The sequence below is a fragment of the Lynx canadensis genome, chromosome E2, assembly GCF_007474595.2.
Source record: "Lynx canadensis isolate LIC74 chromosome E2, mLynCan4.pri.v2, whole genome shotgun sequence".
Taxonomy (NCBI): Eukaryota; Metazoa; Chordata; class Mammalia; order Carnivora; family Felidae; genus Lynx; species Lynx canadensis.
The window spans coordinates 6455824-6478458 of record NC_044317.1 but is presented as its reverse complement, the minus strand read 5'-3'; the positions used below and the strand labels follow the sequence as shown (position 1 = coordinate 6478458).

General features: G+C 45.4%; 2 protein-coding genes and 1 pseudogene across 5 annotated transcripts in view; 2 read left to right on the top strand and 1 right to left on the bottom strand.

The window, feature by feature from the left end:
* Positions 1–22574, bottom strand: part of SDR42E1 (short chain dehydrogenase/reductase family 42E, member 1) — a 27980-nt gene extending 5406 nt beyond the window's left edge. Inside the window, exon 1 of one of the 2 annotated variants that reach the window (XM_030297204.1) lies at positions 22515–22574. The gene's annotated coding sequence lies outside the window, so the exon portion shown is untranslated. Of the gene's footprint in view, positions 1–4320; positions 4405–22514 lie in introns of those variants that run through there. The other variant, XM_030297202.2, reaches the window with a different exon arrangement.
* LOC115503176 lies at positions 10865–11365 on the top strand (annotated as a pseudogene).
* HSD17B2 (hydroxysteroid 17-beta dehydrogenase 2) overlaps positions 22218–22635 on the top strand; it is a 99734-nt gene continuing 99316 nt past the window's right edge. For all 3 annotated transcript variants that reach the window (XM_030297207.1, XM_030297206.1, XM_030297205.1), the window contains exon 1: positions 22218–22635. In XM_030297207.1, coding sequence (XP_030153067.1) covers positions 22371–22635 — 265 coding nt within the window. In that variant the 5' untranslated portion in view covers positions 22218–22370.

Below are 22635 nucleotides of genomic sequence, written 5' to 3'. Positions count from 1 at the left end.
AGACTTCCTCCCTGTATCTCCGTGATGTGGCGGCAATCTCCCTCCCTGACTTCATCTGGCGTTCTCCCGCCGCCCACTGGACTCCCTTTGAGATGCCAAGCCCGTCTGCAACTTGAGGGCTACACACACCTTCTATTTCACCTTAGTGGGAAGGGCTGTTCTTTGCCCGGCTGTACCTTTCCCAATCGCTAGGTCTGCCTGAATGTCACTTGCTCAGTCAGGGATGCTTCTCTGATTGCCCTAAGGGAGAGCCCCTGACCTTAAATACTGCTGTTGTTTCTTCCTGGCACATCTTATCACCTGAAAGTATCTTTTCTGTTTTAAACTATTGCTCTCCTTACAATAGAACATAAGTTCCATGAGAACTGAGACCTTCTGCCTTTTCCACTGACATGTCTTTTCCAGAACCTACCACATGGCAGATGTTCAACAAATATTTGTTGAATTTACAGGTGATTTTGAACACTGTGAAATACACCCAGTTGAGTAAAATTGTTTTGGGCACAAATGATGCAGGGCTCTGCAGTGTGTAAGAGTCATCGCTGTGTAAGTCAAAGAACACTGCCGCTTTCTTTTCTTTCTTTCTTTAACATTGCCATTTTCATTAAACTTCTCTCCTAAGAAATTCTGAGGGGTGCCTGGGTGGCTCAGTAGGTTAAGCATCTGACTCTAGATTTTGGCTCTGGTCATGATCTCACGGTTTGTGAGCGTGAGTCCCGCATCGGGCTCCATGCTGGCAGCGTGGAGCTTGCTTGCGATTCTCTAAGTAAATAAACAAACAAAAGTCTGGGTTACGGAATGAAAACAACACAAAGCTAAATGAGACGGAGCTCCTGCATTCTGGAACTGATGATGGAGTGAGGCTTTTGGAAGCAGCTAAACTACAAGGTGAAAAGGAGGAAACAAGATTGCTGTCCCGTGTTGGTGTAAGCAAGGTGCCGTGGGAGCACCGAGCTGGGCATGGAGAGAAACTGACTCTGAAGAGCACATCAGACAAGACTTCACTGCGAAGTGGGCATCAGAGCTGAAGGGTGACAACAAGAGGACTGAGGCAGGCTGAGACAGGCTGAGGGAGCATCATGAATGAACAGAATGGTGACGGGAAAGGCTGTGTTGGGCAATTAATAATAGTGATTCAGGTGGGAAAGAAAGCCTGGGGTCAGCTTGGAGACACCTCTGAGCTCCTGAAGGGGAACGTAAATTCTTTTCTGCAGACAACCCAACAGCCACGCGCCCTCTGGTCCTTGCAAAAGATCAAACTTTTCCCAGAGGGAAGGAGAGCCTGAAAACCGACAAGGTCTGGGTAAGAGGTGATAGGGCTGTGCTAGAGGCCTATCAGTGAGGACACAATGCCAGGGTGCTCCGCTGAAATCAGGAGGTGAGCCGGCGAGGAACTGAGTGAGCCCACAGTGGGCAGCACCCAGGCGGAGTCTGAGGGGTGTGCCATCATTAACCCAAGCGACACACACAGGCTTTGAAAATGTTCTGTTTGGCTAATAGAGTTCTGATTCATAGGATGCCAGATAACAAAGTCTAAGATTTTTAAAAAAATTTTTAATGTTTAATTATTTTTTTTGAGAGAGCAAGCGAGCGGGGGAGGGACAGACAGAGCGGGAGACAAAGAATCTGAAGCAGGTTCCAGGCTCCAAGTTGTCAGCACAGAGCCCGACGTGGGGCTCGAACCCACGAACTGTGACATCATGACCTGAGCCGAAGTCAGATGCTCAACTGACTGAACCAAACAGACTGAACCACCCAGGCGCCCCAAGGTATTCTTAATATCTCCACAAGAATTCCACAGTAAGGGATTCAGAAAATGGACCAGGCCTCAGAGTCCAATTAAGAAAATTCCAACAGAAATTCTCCCTAATCTCTTAATTATTCTGTTTTTGAAACCACCCACTCCGGACCAGTCACAGGACCACAGGTCAGTCATGGCACATGTGCACATTAATCATGCTGGGAATGTACAAGTGCACATTATTAATGCTTCAGAGGACCTGCCAGGTCTATTCACCCTCCTTCTCATCAGCTTCCAACTACTGCCACAAGGATCCGAGGGGAGAACTTGTATGACTGACCTGATCAAGGGGTCAGACGAGAAAGGTGGCAATGAATAGGGGAAAAGTAATGATGGGGCAAGACAATGAGGAAAAGAAGCCTATCCACCAGGTGGGTAAAACCTTCACAGATCACCAGCCATTAACATCCCCACCCCGAGCTGCCTTCTTGCTTCCTGGCTCCCTACATCAAAAAGCACAGAAAACAACACAAAAAACAAAAAACACCGCAGTAAACACATCTCCCAGAAAACTGCAACAAACTTCCAAGAACACTAAGCCAGAAGGGAGAAGAAGCGTATACAATTTTTCTTCAACTAGCTGCCTGACTTTTACATTCTTCATGGCTTCTGTTTTATTAATTAGTTACCATTTGATTCCTCCTGGGGCTGGGCACTCAGGCCAATGTTTATAATCACAATTACTTTAAGGCTCTTTCAAAACCCAGCTTAGTAATTGCTTTCCTCTGGGTGGAGGGGGGAAGGGTCACATCTGACCTGAGCAGTCATTCTATCAGATATGGGTTAAAGTTAAGTACATGATCCAAAAAAAGGAATCTTAATTACAAACAGGAAAAAATGAAATTTAAATCCGCCTGACCTCTTGATAATACTAAGATAAAGTGAGGGTAATAAAGTTGACATCTCACAGGGAAGTTATGAGAAAACTCATAAAAATGACTACGGGTACCTTAGACTTACAAAGACCTAATTAAATGCGAAGGATCAGTAATAAGAACCTTAGATTATGCACACAGTTCCTTCATCCCTTGAGTTCAAGTTGATGACGTTACTAACCCTCTGGTATTATAATGTAATATACAAATCTAGGTGCCACTGGAGTCCACAACAGATAGGAGGATTGAAGACTGCTTTCATAAAAATAAAATTTTACTACGTTTGCTTTAAGCAAGATAAAATAACTCCAAGTAGTTTAACCCTGTGATGGTGTGTTTTAAATTACTACCCAAGTACTACCTAGAGGCAAAAGGTAACTGTGTTCTTACTGGATTGAGATCAGGAAAATACATTGAGGCTAGAGGGTTTAGAAATGGTGCTGTTCAAATTCCATGCGTGATCTAAAAATTATTTGTGTTTAATATCAAGCAAAGCAATAAAGATGTTGTTAAAGATAAGGAGAGTAACCCTGATAGAGGTGAAGGGGGTGGGAGGTATACAACCTAAAAGGCCAAATACACTTGGAAAGAAAATTAACTGGAAAGTCGATATACTCATAACAGAGAGTAGCATTGTGGTTACTGGAGACTGGGGGTTGGAGGAAATGAGCCGGCACAAATTTCCAATAATAAGAGAGAGTAAGTTCTGGAGAACTAGTATATAGCAGTATATGTGACTACAGTCAACAACACTGTATTATATACCTGAAACCTGCTAAGAGTAGCTCTTGAAAGTTCTCAGCACACACGCAATAATTATGTGAGGTGCCTGAGATGTTAACATACTTTATTTTGGTTATTTCACAGTATAACAAATCATCACATTGCAAACCTTAAATTTACAGTGTTAGGTCAATTATCTCAATAAAGCTGGAAGAAAAAAATATCTTAAACTACCCCCCCCCCCCCCCCTGGGCTACAAATTATGCAAGTTGTACTGGTTGAGCTACTAGCTCTTGAAGCCAGGCCTGGCTCTTAACCCTGTGTGTCGCCCCCCCTGGGGTTGAGACAAGGCTGTACCACCGCTGCTACTATTACTTATTATGTTTTATTTAAATCTATTCACCTTTTTACAAGAAATACATTCATTTTAAGTGGGAACCTCACACTTCCACTGTAAGTGGGAACCACCCGTCCTATGGAAAGGTAGTATTTCTAGGAACTGCGAAATGACAAGTGATCAAGTCTAGCTAGATACAGATGCCTGCTGCAAACTCTCAGCTTGGGGCGGGGGGGGGGGGGGGCTGCTGTTAAACACACACACACACACACACACACACACACACACGAAGAAAAAAGGAAAACCCCCAGCGCCTAGACAGTGTGTGAGGTCTTCGCGACATTCTAGAAAGCCACGCGGCGCCCGGCTCGTTGGAATCCGAGAGAGCGCTGGAAAGGGAAGGACGTTCCCATCACCCGGGTGGACGTCACTCACTCCCGCGCCCCGTACCACCTGCCGCCCGGCTCGTCCCACCCCGGCCGCCACGACGCGCGGGTAGGGGCCGGGTCACCGACAGCCGGCTCGGCCCCGGGTCCCGGCGGAGCGGCGGTGGCCCTCCCGACCCAGGCCCGGGGCCCACTCACAGTGGCGAGAGACGGCAGCGCACGAAGGCCGTGAGAGACACGCTCGCCCCAGGCCGGTGCGTCCGCCACGACCACCCCCGCTCCGCGCGGGAGCCGTCGGGCCGGCCTCCTGGAGCCACTTCCGGGCCTCTCTAGGAAGCCCGGAGGTCTCGGCATCTCTATGATGTGCGGCCTCTCCCATTCTCACCTGGGCTGGGCCAGCAGGTCCACTCCAGGAATCTCTCTCAGGTGCCCAACCCGAGCGTTCCAGCCTCGCGGGAGCCCTTGCAGGGTCATCCCTACAGCTATTCCCACCTCCACTGTCTGCTTTTAGACTTCCGCCTCCGTTTTTGTGTCCCCACAGGGCTGAGCACAGAGCCTGGTAACTGGGGAGGGGGGCGGTGCTCAGCTCAGTCAGTACTGCTGGGATGGATGATGGATGATAGGTGGATGGATGATGGATGAGGCTCCATGAAACTACTGAATAGTCACTCTCCAGGTCTTTTCAACTCTCTAGCTCGGAGTCTCCACGTTTATGTATGTCTATATGTTTTCCCGTGTCCCTGATTTACCCTAGTTTTTTTCCGGTTCCAGGTGTGAGGGAATGAAAGCAAGACACCAGTAGCGTCTGCTACGCATCAGAATCCTGTAATGCTGTGCTTTAAAAAAAAAAAAAAAAAAAAAAAGTTTTTTTTATTACATAAAAATTTTTTTAATGTTTATCTTTGACAGAGAGAGAGAGAGAGAGAGCGAGCGAGCATGACCTGGGGAGGGACAGAAAGAGAGGGAGAGACAGAATCCAAAGCAGGCTCCAGGCTCTGGGCTGTCAGCTCAGAGCCCAACACAGGGCTCGAACTCATGAACCGTGAGATCATGACCTGAGCTGAAGTGGGACGCTTAATGGACTGAGCCACCCAGGTGCCCCTAAAAAAAATTGTTTATTTATTTTTGAGGTAAAGCATGCACGAGTGAGGGGCAGAGAGAGGGGGACAGAGTTTCCTAAAGTAGGCTCTGCGTTGACAGCGGACAGCCCGATGCGGGGCCCAAACTCACAAGCCACGAGATCATGACCTGAGCCAAAGTTGGATGCTTAGCCGACTGAGCAACCCAGGCGCCCCAGTGCTGTGCTTTTTAAGGGTGCTCCATGTTGGGTTGCGGAGGAGTGGGGTTTCTGTCCAACCCCACTGATTCCCTTGGACACAGCTCCTGAAGTGGCTTGTGACCTGAGCCCTAAGGAACAAGTAGGAGGTGGCCCAAGGAGAAGAGAAGAAAGGAACATTTTGGTGGAAAAAATAACAGGGCAAAAGCATAGAGTCAGGATTGAATGCCACATGCCTGAGGAATAAAGAGGCACTGGAGGCTAACGATATTTGTGGAGATCGAAAGGAGAGGAGAGGGAGAGGAAAAGGGAGACACAGTTCTGTATAGTACTCAGACCAATTAATCTGAAGGGAAAGACCATTGTCTACATTGGAACTGTCCAGGAGGATTCAGCAAGACAGCAGAAGACTGTAGGTGGGAGAGGGCATGATCCAGACCCCCATATTCCACCCTTTCTCAGAATTAACCTCTTGACTGCTGCTGGAGCTTCCTCAGAGCTCTGCTGTGGTTTCAGGACACCGCAGCATCTGAAAACACTGATACACTTTGAGGGTGTCTGTCTGCCCCTCGAGATCGTTTCTCCAGGAGGCCACACTTTCAGGGGTGGTGGTGTTCAGACAGGATGTGTTGTGATCAGCTAGGAGGTGTCATATTAACGTCTCACCTATAGTATAGTAGTGAGCATGAAGTGATGAATAACTTACCTTTCTAGTCTTTAGGCTTAGAGCAAGTATAGCAAGGAGGTAAGGAACAGACCTTGGAGTCAGAGCAGTGGGGATTGGAACCCTGGCTCTGTATAGAAGAGTCCCGAACTGATGAAATGAGGTGAGGTCTGTGTCCTCCTCAGACCCCTCCTGGGCAATGTTAGCTGCTTTTGTTACAGATCATCTTCAAGACTACGTGTGCAAAACTTGGGCGGGAATATTCACATCAGCATTATTCATAAGCGCTCCAAAGAAGAAGTAATCCAAATGCCCATCAGTGGGTAAATGGATACATAAAATGTGGTCTGTCCATACGAATAGAGTATTATTCACCTGTAAAAAGCAACCAAGTACAGGTCTTCCTCGACTTGCAGTGGGGTTATGTCCTGATGAAGCCATCGTAAACTGAAAATATCTTAGGTCGAAACTGCATTTAATTCCCCTAACCTACTGAACATGACAGCTTAGCCTTCCCTCCCTTAAATGTGCTCCGAATACTTACATTAGCCTACAGTCGGGCAAAATCATCTCACATAAAGCCTATTTTATAATAGTGGTGAGTGTCTCGTGTAATTTGTCAAATACTGTACTGAAAGTGACAAACGGAACTGTTGTAGGCGGACAGACGGTTGTGTCTCACTTGTTCCCCCTCCTGATCGTGTGGTTGACTGGGAGCTTTGGCCTGCTGCTGCTGCCTGGAGTCACGAGAGAGGATCGTCCAAAAAATCGGTAGCCTGGGAACAGATCCTTATTCCCGATTCCCAATTCCAAGGGTGGTTTCTACCCAATGCCCACGGCTTTCTCACCATCAGAAAGTTGAAAAATCGAAAGTCACACCCCTGTAAGTCTGGAGTCAGGGGCCGTCTGTAGTGATATGGGCTACTGCATGGATGGCCCTAGAAAACATTATGCTCGTGTTTTTACTAGCCAGCTTCAGAAGCCAGTCACACAAGACCACGTACTGCATGATTTCACGTATGTGACATGTCCATAGGCAAATCCATAGAGACAAAAAGCCGATTGGTGGTTGCCAGCGGCTGGGAGGTTTGGGGTGAGATGGGGAGTGACTGGTCATGGGTACAGAGTTCCTTTCTGCAGTGACGGAATGTGGTGATGGCTGCACACCTGTGCGAATACTAAAAACCACTGATTTGTATCATTTAAATGGGTGGGTTTTATGATATGTACATTAGACATCTCCATACAACTGTCATTAAAAACAGATTACACCTACAATATTGTCAGTCTCATTGTAATTGCAATGTTGTCTGAGTAGGAGAGGACAGGATGGCCCATCATCCTGGACATGCCCACAGAAGCGTGTCATAGGAGGCAGAATCAATACAGGTAAAAGTTGAGGAACCATTGCCTTAGGGAAATAAGCATAATTCTCCTTTCCACCATCTCAATATGGAGGCTTTGCGCCCCCCGCCCCGGACGCTGCTGTCACCTTCCTCCTTCTCAGGGCAAGGAGGAGAGAGTACAAAGCAGAAGGAAAAGTAAGGTTTGAATAATAAATGCTTTCCAATTAGCTGCCTTGAAAACTGAGAGTCGGCTTGTATTAATCTTCATGATCAAATTACTTCATTTTGTCTCTCGTCTAACTGCTCGGGTAATTTTATGCCAGGATTATTTTAGTCATCCTAATTATGCAGGCATCAATATTTAGTGGGTGTTTACCTAACCCACTGCGTACCCAGAGGCGTTCTTCCCTCAGAGACCACGGCAGTACAATATAATATGAATAGGCATGCAAGGTATAGAAATGAAGTCCCTTTGATTTCTCCCTCCTTGTTTGTAAGGAACGTTCAGGTGGTGTTTCTTGAAAGAACAACGTGTGTCCTATTCAGATGCATCTACAAAAGGCAGTGCTGTCCGTGTTACCAGTTCATTATATGATACTAAATGCAATTCTTGTGCAGATGTTTCATTAGGGATTCAGTGATGCAAGACAAATTAAAATTCACCGTTTGTTTAGATTTTCTTTTTGGCAAAGAACCTTTCCTCGCTAGTCGCCTCGTGTTTGAATTTCTGTCACTGGCAATATCACTGACCCCCTTTCCCTTTGGAACCCCTTCTCCTTTGAGAGAATGCTCTCTCAGTCTGCTCACTGTGCTCCTCTCAGTCTTTTCCTCCTCATCCTTCATCCCGTCCTCTCCATTTTCTTTCTTTGGCCCCTTTGTATATTCTTCCCAGCTCTTAACTGGGTACAACCCACGATTCAACCTCCAGCTTTCTTTTCTTCTACATCTACATCCTTTGCCTAAAAGAAGTCATTAGTTATCTTGGTTTCAACTCTGAACGCAGCCCGAGAGACCCCCGAACATGTATAAGCTTGCCCTTAGGAGGTATTGATGGGGACCGTCCACCTGTGTGAACCTCATGTCCGAAGGTGTATTCCTTATCTCAAGCAATACCTGGCATTGGCTGCATTTTTTTGACATTTTCTTTTCCTTCATTCAGATATCCATTTAATTTTGCCTTGCAAAGTGTCTTGGACCCATACTCTCTTGCCATTCCTTCTGCTTCCTTTCTATTTTCCTGAGGGCCTCCCGAAAGAGTAATATCCCAGGGTGCCATCAGGTTATTCTTGGCCATCTTCGGAGTTTGAATATCTCTTAGACAATCCATCCTGAGGCCAGGCCATGGAGCTGCCCTCTCACTCACTTCCTCCCCTCCAGGGTCTAAAAACACCATGCTCCTGTACCACTTTCTCAAGTCCTGTGGAGTGACGCAAAACTGATGGTAGGATGTGAAATGAAACACTGCCAGGGCACCACATGGACCACAGGACTTGGGAATGCGGAAAGAGAGAGAGACTAGGGCAGGGGCCTCTGCCTACCAGTGGGTTGGCTCTGTGAATGGCCATTCTTCTTTCACTAAGAAGCATCTTGTTTAACTAACTAGGTGTACTCCAGCTGAGTAAATCAAAACAGTTAATTTCAATACAATCGCAGGATAATATTTTTGCTTAAATAATCTTATCGAGTGTCTTAAATATATTTTACAATAACTTTGTGGCCGATTTACCTCATTCAACCTATGGAAGATATTCACCATATAATTGGCACAGCCTTCCACCTTGCCAAATCCATCAGCCAGATCAAAGGATTTGAATTCTTTTTGACTTAAATGCCCCAAATGATGCTTAATGATCAGCTGTTAGAAAAAAAATGATTTCATATTTCATTTTATTTATTGAAAAATGTGTATTTATTTTGGGAGAGAGAGAGAGAGAGAGAGAGCAGGGGAGGGGCAGAGAGAGGAGACAGAGAATCCCAAGCAACCTCTGCACTGTTAGTGCAGAGTCCGATGTGGGGCTCAAACTCATGACCGTGAGATCATGAACTGAGCCAATATCAAGAGCCAGATGCTTAACCAACTGAGCCACCCAGGTGCCCTTCATATTTCATTCTAAATAAGTATATCAGCACCCTCATGGCAATTATTTCACTTTTGGTAGATAGACTGACCGATTGTAGAGTTTGTTATTGTTGTCATGCATTTGTTACTGACATTATTTTCATGGGACAATGTAGAGCATGTTAAGAGGAAAGGAAGTGGGGGGCAGGGCACACTGAGCAGGAGACATCTGAGCAAGGAAATATAGGAGGCCAGGAAATTTGGCAAGTGGACAAGAGCATTCCAGGCTGAGGGAAAAGCTCCAAGGCAGGAGTATGTTTGAGGACTGGCAAGGAGGCCCTTGTGACTAAAATGGAGTGAATGAGGAGACGGAAGTCAGAGATGTGGTCCAAGAGCTACAGGGCACAAAACTTGTGGCCGTGGAGCCATTTAAGGATTTTGGCTCTGACACTGACTCTGGGTGAGATGGGAGACTCTGGCAGGTTTGCAGCAGACGGGTGACGTGACAGGGTCGAGGTTGATTTCTCTGGTGCTGGGTTGAGGGTAGACTGTAAGGAGACAAGGGTGGAATCAGAGGGATCTATCAGAAGGCTGTGGCTGCAATCCAGGTGAGAGGTGATGGCGGCTCGGACCAGGTTGGCAGCAGTGGAGTGATCAGGTAGGGGGTCTATTCTGAAGGTAGGGCCAGCAAGATTCCTTGATAGATTGGATGTGGGTTGAGTCAAAGAGCCGAGTCAAGGGGATTCCAACATGAGTGTGCTCAGCTACTAGAAGGGTGAGGCTGCCCTCACTGAGATGCTGTGATGTGCTTCTGGAACACACACATCCTGAACCAGGACTTGAGTGAGCTGTGAGCTGCTAACTCTGCAGGGTAGAGGGAGGAGAAGCTGAAGGTGGTGTGACAGTAAGGGAAGGAGGAAGAGGAGGGGGTTAAAGAGAGAGTGGGAAAAGCTCAAGGAAGGACCTATGAGCTCAGTGGAGTCCACAGTGGTGGAGGTAGGAGGACATAAAGGGTCTTCTTAGAAGGTAGAGTTCCTGTCAGTGTTCTACACACTGTGGTGGCTGTGTTATCTTCCACAACAAACTACCAGAGACTGAGTGGCCTAAACAACAGAAATGTGCTGTCTCATAGTTCTGGAGGCCAGGAGTCTGAAATCAAGGTGTGGGTGGGGTCATGCTGCTTCTGAATCCTTTAGTGGAGGATCCTTCCTTGTCTCTTGCAGCTTCTGGAGGCTCCAGGCATTCCTTGGCTGTGGCCACATCACTCCAATTTCTGCCTCCATCTTTACATGGCCTTCACCCCATATGGCCCTCCCTCTTTTTCTCTTCTATTTCCTATAAGGATACCTGTCATTGGATTTAGGGTCCATCCTGATCCAGAATGATCTAATCTAAAGATGTTAACTTCACCGAAAGTGAAGAAGGAAGCCCCTGCCCCTCCCAAAGCCGAAGCCAAAGCAGAGGCTTTGAAGGCCACGTAAGCAGTGCTGAAAGGCGTCCACAGTCACACAAAAAAGTAGATCCGCAGGTCACCCACACTCTGACAGTACAAGACATTGTGTCTCTGAAGACAGCCCAAATATCCTCAAAAGGGCTCCCCAGGAGAAACAAGCTCACCACTAGGCCATCATCAAGTTCCCCCTGACTCCCGAGGCAGCCATGAAGAAGATAGAAGACAACAACACACTTGTGTTCATTGTGGGTGTCAAGACCAATAAATCCCAGATTAGACAGGCTGTGCAGAAGCTCTGTGACATTGACATGGCCAACGTCAACACGCTGATCAGGCCCAATGGAAAGAAAAAAAGGCATATGTTCAACTGGCTCCTGACTATGGTGCTTTGGACATGCCAACAAAGATAGGATCATGTAGACTGAGTCCAGCTGGTAAAATCTAAATATAAATTTTTCACCATAAAAAAATAAAAAAATAAGGAACAAATAAAGATCCTTAACTTGATTACACTGGCAAAGACGCTTTTTTTCCCAAATAATGTCACATTCACAGGTGCATGGCGCTAGGACGTAGACATATCTTTTTGGAGCCACTATTCACCCCACTACAGTGACGTACATGATTCCTCTACCCCTCCTTCTCTCCCAGGCCCAACTCCCAGGTCTTTAAAACTAGGAGGAACTTCACTACAGTTGACTTTACTGCTATACATTTTGTTTTGCAAACAGAAAAGAGAAGTTGAATTTCACAATGAATCCAGAATGGTTGAGAGAGGCAGTGACTGACAAGACACAGAAAAAATTCTGGAAGGGTAGGTCCCTAGGATCTGGAAGAAACCTAGGCAAGGCCGTGGGATACGGAATTTGAGCCAATATTATCTGGATCCCAACGTTTGGAAAGTTCTAGCTGATACCTGGGTTATCAGGACACAAAATATGATCACACTGTATATTCTACTTTGTAAGCTGCTCTCCTTTCTCAAGAAATGTTGCAAACATTTCCCCAAGTCATTAAATATTCTTCAACAACATGATTTAAAAAAAATTTTTTTTTTACACTTATTTATTTTTGAGAAACAGAGTGAGACAAAGGATGAGCGGGGGAGGGACAGAGAGAGAAGGAGACACAGAATCTGAAACAGGCTCTGGGCTCTGAGCTGTCAGCACAGATCCCGATGCGGGGCTCAAACCCACAAACTTTGAGATCATGACCTGAGCCGAAGTCGGGGGCTCAACCGACAGAGCCACCCAGGCACCCCTACAACATGATTTTTAATGGCCATATAGCAGTCCATCAAATGAAAGTCCTGTAATTTATATAACAAATCCTTTACGGTTAGCCATTTAGGATGCTTCTATGCTTTACATATGATAAATAACACTGAAATGAACAACTTCCTCTATAAATCACCATGCACATCTTTGATTATTTTCAACTGGGCTCATTTTAAATAACCATGAACAATTTTGCAATAGCAATTTCTGCTCATTGTTTTTTTTATGAACTCAAACTTTCCCTTCAGGCAAAAGGAAAAAAAAAATGGAAGAGAAGTTCCTGGAACATCTGGCTTATGGTGTAATTTACTTTTGGTATTCAGCTGTGCTCCCAAATTTTGAAATGTTGTCTTTCTAACAGACTCATCCTAGATTTAATCTCCCTTCTGGAGATACAGATGCAAGTATGTTTTCTTCTGTGAACTTCCAGCCTGGGAGCCTTGACTATATGAGGGAAGCCATGCCAAACTGTACATTGGTTGCTTTCATCCACTTCTTCTCAATTTGTAAGTCCCTAGAAGGAAGGGACAGAAACTGAAAGAAAGGAGTTTTTGTTGACACCAAGAAGATCCTTGTGATAATGGCTGCCATTGAAAACTCTGATATGCCAGGCCTTTTACATATATTAGCTTTATAACCAATATGAGGTACAAATTATTATCCCGCTGTTGGTGCAAGACTGTGGCTCAGAGCAGAGAGGGCAGTTCACACAGTCAAGTAAATAGCAGAGCTGCATTTCAGAACTTAGCTCACTCAAAGCTACCGTATTGTCTGTTAGTGAGACTCCTAGGTTTTTGAATTTTGAACACTGGGAAGATTTCACACCAAAACTTGGGGAGACATGTAGACTTGCCAGCTTTTAATTTTGCCACGTAAGGGCATCAAAACAGAAGCAACAACTAGCCTGTGATATCCTATCACCACCATTTCATTCACCAAAAGATATTTTAATGCCAAAAAGAGAGGAAAGCTATATAGTCTCTGAAGGTAATCCTTTAAATTGTATGAATTCAGGTTATGAAGATCAGTAGATTGCACTTAATGATGACCATCAGGTCACCATGGACCAGTGAAAAGTGGTTACCATCTCTAGACCACATTTAAGAATTGCACCCAGGGACACCTGGGTGGCTGTCGGTTAAACGTCTGACTCTTGATTTCGGCTCAGGTCATGATCTCCCGGTTCATGAGATTGAGCCCAGCTGTCAGCACAGAGCCTGTGTGGGAGTATCTCTCTCCTTCCCTCTCTGCCCCTCCTCCACTCGTGCTCTCACTCTCTCTCAAAAATAATCAATAAACTTAAAAAAAAAATAATTGCTTTCAGAAGTCATGTTACCATCAGTGCCTTGATGGAATGATTGCTCGGGCTTCGCCGACAGACATGGAAGGAGATTCGTGGCCTTCCTTCTGCTGCAGGAAGAAGCTGGCAAAACATTCATTCAGCCATTGAGAGTGGGGCATTCGTGCCATTATTCTCTTCTCTATTCAGGGTAGAATTTTCATACTCTGGTCCTTCCCAAGAGGGTGGAAAGGAAGTGAGGACAGAGACAGAGGCTATAGATTCATTTCAAGACATTTAAGGGAAAAGGAGAAGGGAGAGAGATCTGGATACACGGGCAGAAAGATTTTTATACACGCTGATTCCTTAATGTATCTCTGAGAAGTAGAGCTGTATTAGGTGGAGACCCCTTGTCGGTAAATAAGTGGATAAGTCAAAATAGAACTCAGGGATCTTTCAAGCTGGCTCTTTACGAATGTTATTGTTTTGATACACAATGTATGGGAGGCAGGGACAATGGGTTAATGAGTGTATGTTAATGTGTGTGGATTTCACTTTTTCATTCTTGACGCCGTTCTGCTCTTTGCTGTGGTTAGTGCTAAGAAGAGAAAGAAATGAACCCAAGAACAAGATCAGAGATCAAAATATCAGGATTTAGCACACCACTTCCTGTTGACAGAATCTCTAACTTCTTCCTTAAGTCTCATGAGTGTGAAGTTCTATTGTCTTAAGAGCAGGGCCCTATACCTTTCTCACTTTGGTTCCCAAATGACAGTCCATTGCTTGCTGCCAATTAGTGACAAAACTTTTACCATTCTGGGGGGCTCTCTGAAAAATGAGGACAATATAAGAAGTTTCTCATAAAGTTTAATTTATTCAGTATAAGAGACCACATTTTATTCTGACACTGTCTACTTTTCTTTAGTGTTAAAATATCTTTTCTTTTGTGGACCATTGATAGTTGATTTTTTTTATTAAAAAAGCTTTTTTAATGTTTTATTTATTTTTGAGACAGAGAGAGACAGAGCATGAGTGGGGGAGGGGCAGAGAGCAAGGGAGACACAGAATCTGAAGCAGGCTCCAGGCTCTGAGCTGTCAGCACAGAGCCCCATGTGGAGCTCGAACCCACGAACTGTGAGATCATGACTTGAGCCGAAGTTGGACGCCTAACCAACTGAGCCACCCAGGCACTCCCGCTGATAGTTGATTTTTAAATGCATTTTCACTTGGCAAACTTAAATAGTGGAGATTCAATGTCTACCCCTCACCTTTTGAAAAGATTGCACAGATCTATGAAGTACAAAAGTTGGGAAATACTGATCTAGGCAGTTTTATTATTTAGTTGCAGTCCAATTATTTAGTTACAGTCCCAGGAAATTACTGGCAAGAATCACATGAAAGATTTCTAAGAAGATTACACAGGAAGAGTTTTGCAACATGAAAACTTCTAAACTTATAGGTAGGATAACTTTCTCTATAATGCTAAAATTCAGACTTGGATTTTATTTACAAACACCTTCGATGTCATAGGCATATTCATGGATTAATTACTCCGAGAAGCAGTTCTGAGCTCTGCAAGCCCTATGCTCCCAATTTTTGTCTTTTTCAAAAAGAGAAAGAAAATGTCTTCTGAAAACCATGGAAGAGAGGGGAACTGATTCTCATCGCGGGTCTTATGAAAAAGAATGGTTTGGGTAATCTTAGAAGAGGAATCAACAGTTACTGGGACCTAACATGACTGATCAATAAATAAATATTTCATATTAGAATTCCTCTACTGATTGGTGGAATGAATAAACACACTGATTTTGGATTTCAGTAAGGGATTTGACAAGGTCACTTTTGATATTATTGTTGGCAAGATACAGAAATGTCAGATGATTAATTTCAACTTGAAAGAAGGTTTCCTGAGGTATGTCTCTGATAGCTATATTGTAATTGTCTATTTACTGGTCTGCTCCTTAAATAGAATTTAGGTTCCTCTCTGAGGGCAGGAACCAAGTCATTTCACTGACCGTTGTATTCTCAGTACCTTGAACAGCACCTGGCACATAGTAAGAACACTGTAAATATGTGGTGAATGAATGAATATCTTATGAAATGACTTGCTTTTACACTTAGAAAACTATGAGAAGGTTCACTTAGATTCTTCCATGATGTGTTGCTAGGAGGAGGGAGTAGTGGACCCAATCTTAACAACATCAAATTTAACAGGGTTTCCATTTTGATACAAATAAAATATCTTACAAGCATAGGGAGAGTTGAGCCTTACCAGATGGTTTAAAAAAGACTTAGGAACTTTGCTTCTGTTAATGGCTGATAAGATAAACAGGATCAACTCTCTTGCCGAGAGCTTATCCAATAAAGCCAGATAAAATATAACACCTATCTCCTCAAAGCCATCAAAATACTGCTAGAAAACAGCTGATAACCTGAAATTCTATGTTCTTGAAGTGAAAACATCCTTCAAAAATGGATAATGAAAACATTTTCAGAAAAACAAAAACAAAGATTTCATCACTAGCACCTATACTAAAGAAAAGTGATCTCAGGGACAAGCGTGGAGATATGGGAAGGAATGAGAAGCCGCAAAAGAGTAACTTCTTTGTTGGACAATATAAATGAATGTTGACTCTATAAAACAAATATAAAAACATCCTGTGGGATTACAACAACTATACCATATACATCCAGATGGTGGGGAGCGGTGTACAAGTGTTCAAAGGTCCTGGCATGAGGTATATACCAAGAAAGCAAAAATAACAAGTCATGTTGGTCTGTGAGAAGTCATTTAAGTAACTGTTAAAAGCATCACAAAGAGTGCACAACTGTCAAGGTAATGAAGGGGGAGCGTGGAAAAATAACAAAGAATGATTAATTCAAAGGAAGCCTAGAAAGTAGAAGAAAGGTAATGTAGAATAGAAGGGACTAACAAAAGGTAAACAGTAAAACAAAAGATTTCAAGCTAAACATATCAATACTTATATTAAATGTAAAGGAACTAAGTTGTTTACTTAAAAGACAAAGATTGTTATACTGGAAAAGAAAACAAAAAGTGCCTAGTACATGTTGCTTTGAAAAGACATATCTGAAAGGTAAGAATACAGAACAGTTGAAATCAGAGAGGTGGGAAAGACCTAACTGATATGCATGGAACAGTGGAACCAACCACAGAATATACATTCTTTCTAAGCACATGTGAACATTTATAGAAATCAACTGTGTGATGGGCCATAGAGTAAGACTCAAGATATTTCAAAGGACTGAAATCACACATAATGTGTTTTTCAACTTGAGTAAAATGAAGCTAGAAAGTGCAATAATATATCACTAAAATTTCCCATATGAAATTATTAAATACAATTCTAAATAACCCATGTAACAAAGAACAAATCCTAGTGGAAATTATAAAATATTTTTCAGTCAACTAACTTGAATTATAATTTTTTAAAAGTAAAGTAAATAAATAAAACATTTTCCACTGAACAATAATGCAAATAATACATATCAAATATGGGGGATGCAGCTCAGACATACTTAAAAATATAGCATAGCCTGGGGTGCTTGGTTGGCTCAGTTGGTTAAGTGTCTGACTTTAGCGTGGGTCACGATCTCATGGTTTGTGAGTTTGAGCCCTGCATCAAGCTCTCTGCTGTCAGCACAGAGCCTGCTTTGGATCCTCTGTCCGCCCCCCCCCCCCCAATCTCTCTCTCTCTTTCTCTCTCTCTCAAAAAAATAAACATTAAAAAAATATGTATATATAGTATAGCATATAGTTTAGAAAGAACAATGGTTTAAAAAAACATCCATCTACAGAAATTAGAAGAAATTAGGTGCCCTGTAATCCTATAAAATAAATAAGATATAGACCTATTTGGAATTAATGATAACTGTGCAGTTTAGACATCTTCTCCCCACACATGTCAATAACAGAACAACTTGATCTAGTCCCAACTTCGGGTTGTCTTCTCCTGGTGTTTTACCCTCTGACAGTATGAGACAGAGAATGAGATATATATTTGTACAATTCCAAATCCACACTTAGAACATTTCTTATCATCTAAAAGTGTAAGAATCACAACAAAACTTGGGTTACCAGCAAGACCACCCTGGTTACATTCACCAAAACGACATGTTGTTCAACTATTGCAACAACATGATTTTTTAAATGTTTGAACTCTGAACAATGTGGCTGCCTCAGGCACGTTGCACCATATTCTGCTGTGTATAAGGTGCAGTTAAGAGAAATGAGGGCTATCAACCTGGAGAAGGAAGAAAGCAATCTTCAAATAGTTGAAAGAAGCAGGAACTAGATGCGGTCTATGTGACTCCAAGTGACAAAGAAAGGACAAGTACCACGGTCAAGCTCGGTCTAGAGGAGAACTTTCTTTTTTTTTCTTTTTAAGTGTATGCGTTTATTTTGAGAAAGGGACAACATGAGTGGGGGAGGGTCAGAGAGAGGGAGAGTGAGAATCCCAAGCAGCCTCCACACTTGTCAGCACAGAGCCCCATGCAGGGCTCGAACCCACGAACCGCGAGACCATGACCTGAGCCGAAATCCAGAGTCAGACACTTAACCGACTGAACCACATGGGTGCCCTGAGGAGAACTGGATAGTCAGACTTCAAGGGCTTTGCTGTGCCCGTCATCAGAGGTGTGCTGACAGTGGACAAGATGACCATTTAGTGGAGATGTTACAGACAGAGTCCAATGGGAAGTTACTTCTTCACATTCCCTTCTATACTCAAGAACCACGGATTCTAAGAAAGTGTTCATTTTAGGACTCTCAGCAATGTTTCTGTTTGTTTGTTTGCTTTGGCCCAGGGTGGGAAATCCTCTCTTTTGGGTAAGATATCTTGTCTTCAGAAGGTGCCTTCCAAAAGGCACCTCTGTCGGTAGAAGGAAGCAGCACATTGACCTGTTGGCATCATTAGCAAGAATATAACTTAAAAAAATTTTTTTTAATATTTATTTATTTTTGAGAGACAGAGACAGCATGAGCAGGGGAGGGGCAGAGAGAGAGGGAGACAGAATCGGAAGCAGGCTCCAGGCTCTGAGCTGTCAGCATAGACCCCCATGCGGGGCTTGAACCCACGCACTGTGAGATCATGACCTGAGCTGAAGTCGGACGCTTAACCGACTGAGCCACCCAGGCGCCCCAGCAAGAACATAACTTGATCCAAATGCCTCCTTCCCCTAGGAAAGCTAAGGATAAACTTGCAAAAAAAAAAAAAAAAAAAAAAGGGGGGGGGGACACTACCAAGCAAGGATGGCCTCAAGGACAGCTCTAAAACAAAATGAGGGGGGGAAAAGGAGATACAAATCAGCTCAGCCAGATGGAGGAAGTCCTCATGCAGAGGCAGAACAGCCCTCTGTTGCACTAGGACCCTGTGGTCCTCTGTGTTCCCAGTTGGCTAAAATCCTTCCTTCCCCCCACCATCCAGCCCCACTAGTCACGGCTCCTGCAGCAGCTATATGCCAAGGTCAGGAACTGGATCCATATTGCTCACTGCTGAATTCCTCCAAGGCCGGTACAGAATGTGCCACCCAGAAGGCACTCTGTAGCGTTTTGCTCTTTCCTTATTCTTTCAATGAATGTAAATAACGTACATGCAAAGGGACAGGCACTAGGCTAGGCATTTAGTGCACAGGGAATAAAACCCAAAAACCAGATGAGGTTCACGCCCTCATGAAGTTCATTCATGGTCTATCGGGGGAGACAGAACAATTAACAAATATTTTTTTAATGTTTATTTATTTTTGAGAGAGAGAAAGAGAGAGAGAGAGAGAGAGAAGTGCGAGCGAGGGAGGGGCAAAGAGCTGGAGACACAGAATCCAGAGAAGGCTCCAGGCTCTGAGCTGTCAGCGCAGAGCCCGACGCGGGGCTCGAACTCACGGACTGTGAGATCATGACCTGAGCCGAAGTCGGACGTTTAGTCGACTGAGCCACCCAGGAGCCCCTGAGACAGAACTATTTTAAAAATAAACAATCTGGGTTCAGAGTTATGAATGGAGCTAACTGCAGGTAAGGGGTGAATATGGTGGTGATGGAAGATACTCAGGCTGAGAGGTGAGAAGTGACATTTAAGCACGTGTCAGATGGATGGCAAGGGGACGTGCTGTGTGGCGAACTGGATGGAGAAATAAATGAGTGAGGAGAAGGCTGGCAGGAACCTCTCCTCCTGCCCAGGTGTAAAGCGCTAAGAGGCCGCGAGTGCACCCAACAAAGAGAAGAGTGGCTATTAGTGCCACGTGCAATGCAAGATTCGTGTTGTTCACTTTTAAAAACAACCCTGGGGCTGGGTTCCCTTTCTTTAGAAGAGGAAACAGAGGCTCACGGAAGGGCTAGGAAGTAACTGAGTCAGGATGTGAACTCAGTTCCATGAGGCTTTACAACTCACCCTCCTAATATGTGTACCCCCTGCCCTGTCGGAGGGCAAGGAACATCCTTACCTAGAGTTCCATGTCATGGCAGCTTTGGCCCGCCCCTACAGAGCCCCAGGACTGAGCAGCTGAGAAGCCTTGGGGGCTGCTACCCAGAGAAGATTTGCTTCATCTCTGGTGGGCGTGCACATACCTGGAAACCCACCAGGGTGCTCAGTCCCAGCCCCAGTGTGGGAGCCATTGAGAAAGAGCCAAGGGCCCCAGCCAAGAGCCAAAACCAATCCTTCACCCTCACCTAGAAAGCTATCTGACATCACAGCTATCCTGACTGAATCCTCCTGGGCTGGTGAGGCCACGAGGCCCGGGGAGGCGCCCGCACCTGGGATGTGCACATGGCTGACGGAAGGGAGCTGGGTGTGTGGAAAGAAGGAGATCTCAGGTCCAGCCAAGGAATTCAGATCCTCACCCCACTGCTTCCTGGCCTGGAGCCAGCAATGTCTCCCCACCTCAGGCGTCTGTGTGGCTGGGAGGGCAGACAGGAGGTGCCGTTGCCCCACATAAGACCCCTGTAAGGGCTTTGTCACCACCCCACCCAGTTCCACTATACGATAAGGTCCACAAGTCATTGCTTCCCACCTGGTCCCCTTGTGCCTGGAGATAGCTCTGAGCCCAGGAGCGCTGCCTTCGCAACTGGGCGGGCTGAGGGCAGATGAGCAAGGCTCATCTGAGATCAGAGACAATTTCCCCAACTCCCTGTCCCAAATTCTCTCTACCTCCATACAAGATAGACTCCTCCTGCCTCCCCCACGTCACCCGTGACTGGAGTCCTTGTCCTCCTCCTGGCCCCTCAGCACATGCTATATTCAGCCATAGTTGGGGACGAGTATATATTCCCCTGGGCACTTTATCCTACTCCTGAAGTTCTTCCTTTCTTGATAAAAAGCACGAATTGCCAGCATTTCTGGGGTTCCTTCTGGTGTGCCAGGCAGGATGAGCTAAGTGCCTTTACCTCGGTATTTTTATTATTTTACAGCTGAGAAGGGGTCTATCGGGGTGGAGTCACCCACCCGACTCTCTACGTATTAAGTGCCAGGGCTCAGGTGAGATTCGAAAACAGGTAATCTGACCCCCCAAGTGAGATATTTTCTTATCCCTCCGGATATGCCAACACCCAGTCTTTATCAGAATTCCGGCCTCCCAGCCAGGTGTCGAGCACACAGAAGACACGCCCCAGGCCCAACCCAGTGGTGGCACCCTCTGGGGCTGTCGGCATCGTTACTGGTGGTTGGTAGGGTGTCAGGGTTCAGTGAGTCATGGTGCGGTCAGGTACCATTGCCCTTATAAAAGGAAAGTATCTCTCCCAGCTGCAATTTTCCTCTTTGCAAATGAGGATGGTAATACCCACCCTGAAGTGTTTTTATGAGGTTCAAACAAGGCTAAAACAGGGAGGGATCAGTACATAATATACTGATTGCCTTTTATATTTTGCCTAAAGCAGGCAGTAGAGGGGCTCAGAGCCGCTGGAACAAGGCTGCCTGATGCCCCCACTTTGTGATCTTGAGCAAGTCTCTTGACCTTCTATGCCTCAGTGTCCTCTCTTGTAAAACCACTACAAAACCAGAATCTACCTCGCAAGGAGATTACATTCCAAGAGACTGAGGGTACCCACTGCCGAGTCCCAATGCCTAGAGCAGAGCTCGGCAGGGGAAAGGATCTCAGTGAAGAATGAATGGATAAGTAGGCGAAGGAACGTGGCCCCTGGCACAAATAAATACCAATAGATAGTGACCGTGGTGGTTGTATTAGCCTTGCTCTCATCTCTGCCTGGCATGCCTCCCCTCTGGCAAGACCAGCACATCGGCCAAGAATCTCTTCCTCTGGATTTTATATTCCTCTCCATTCAACACTTCAGCCTGTCGGAGATGGGAGATGGATGGCAGGAATGCCAACTCAGGACAGCCTTCCCCTTCCAGATCTTCCAGACCTCTCTGGTTGCCTGCGTTCACACACACACACACACACACACACACACACACACACGCCCGAGTCAGAAAAAGAATTTGACAGTCACACCACCGGCTCCTGCCGGCGAAGAGTTTTTCTGTGAACTAAAGGTCTTGTTAGTCACTGTTTGGATTGAATTCTGTCAATTATTATCCACCTGGTTATCTCTCCAGAGGTCACGGAAAAGAAAAAAAACGTGTGTGTGTTGTGGGTGAGTACGTCTACGTGTCATGTGTTGTTTCCATGTGTCAGGTGGCGTTGGGGGAGCTGCTGAATGGGAAGAGGTCTGGTATTTATAGGGATCGGCTCCCCGGTTTCAATGACCCACCAGGAAATACATGCCTGCGTGAGTGTGCTTAATCCGTGCTCATCCGAAGCGTGCCGGGGTTCCTTTCTCCCCCTCCCTCCTTGCCTCTCTGTTCATATAACCCAGGCTGCCTCCAGCCAGCCTTTGCCCACTCGTCTCGCTGGTCCTGAGCACACAAAGGTGCAGGGCGTTTCTGAGAATGAGCACCTTCTCTGAGACAGCATGGCTCTGCCTGGCTGTCCCCGCAGCGCTGGGAGGAATAGTTCTTTACAAACTCAAGAAGAGCCCGGGGCAGGTGGGGAGGAAGGTGGTCTGCCTGGCGGGCCTCTGGGCAGGGGCTTACCTGCTCAGCCTGTCCCTCTTCTGGGGCTGGGTCCTCTTCCCCCTGTCCTGTTTCCTCATGTGTGCTTACTTATCTGGCCACGAGTTTTTACCTGTGGATCAAAAGGCGGTGCTGATCACAG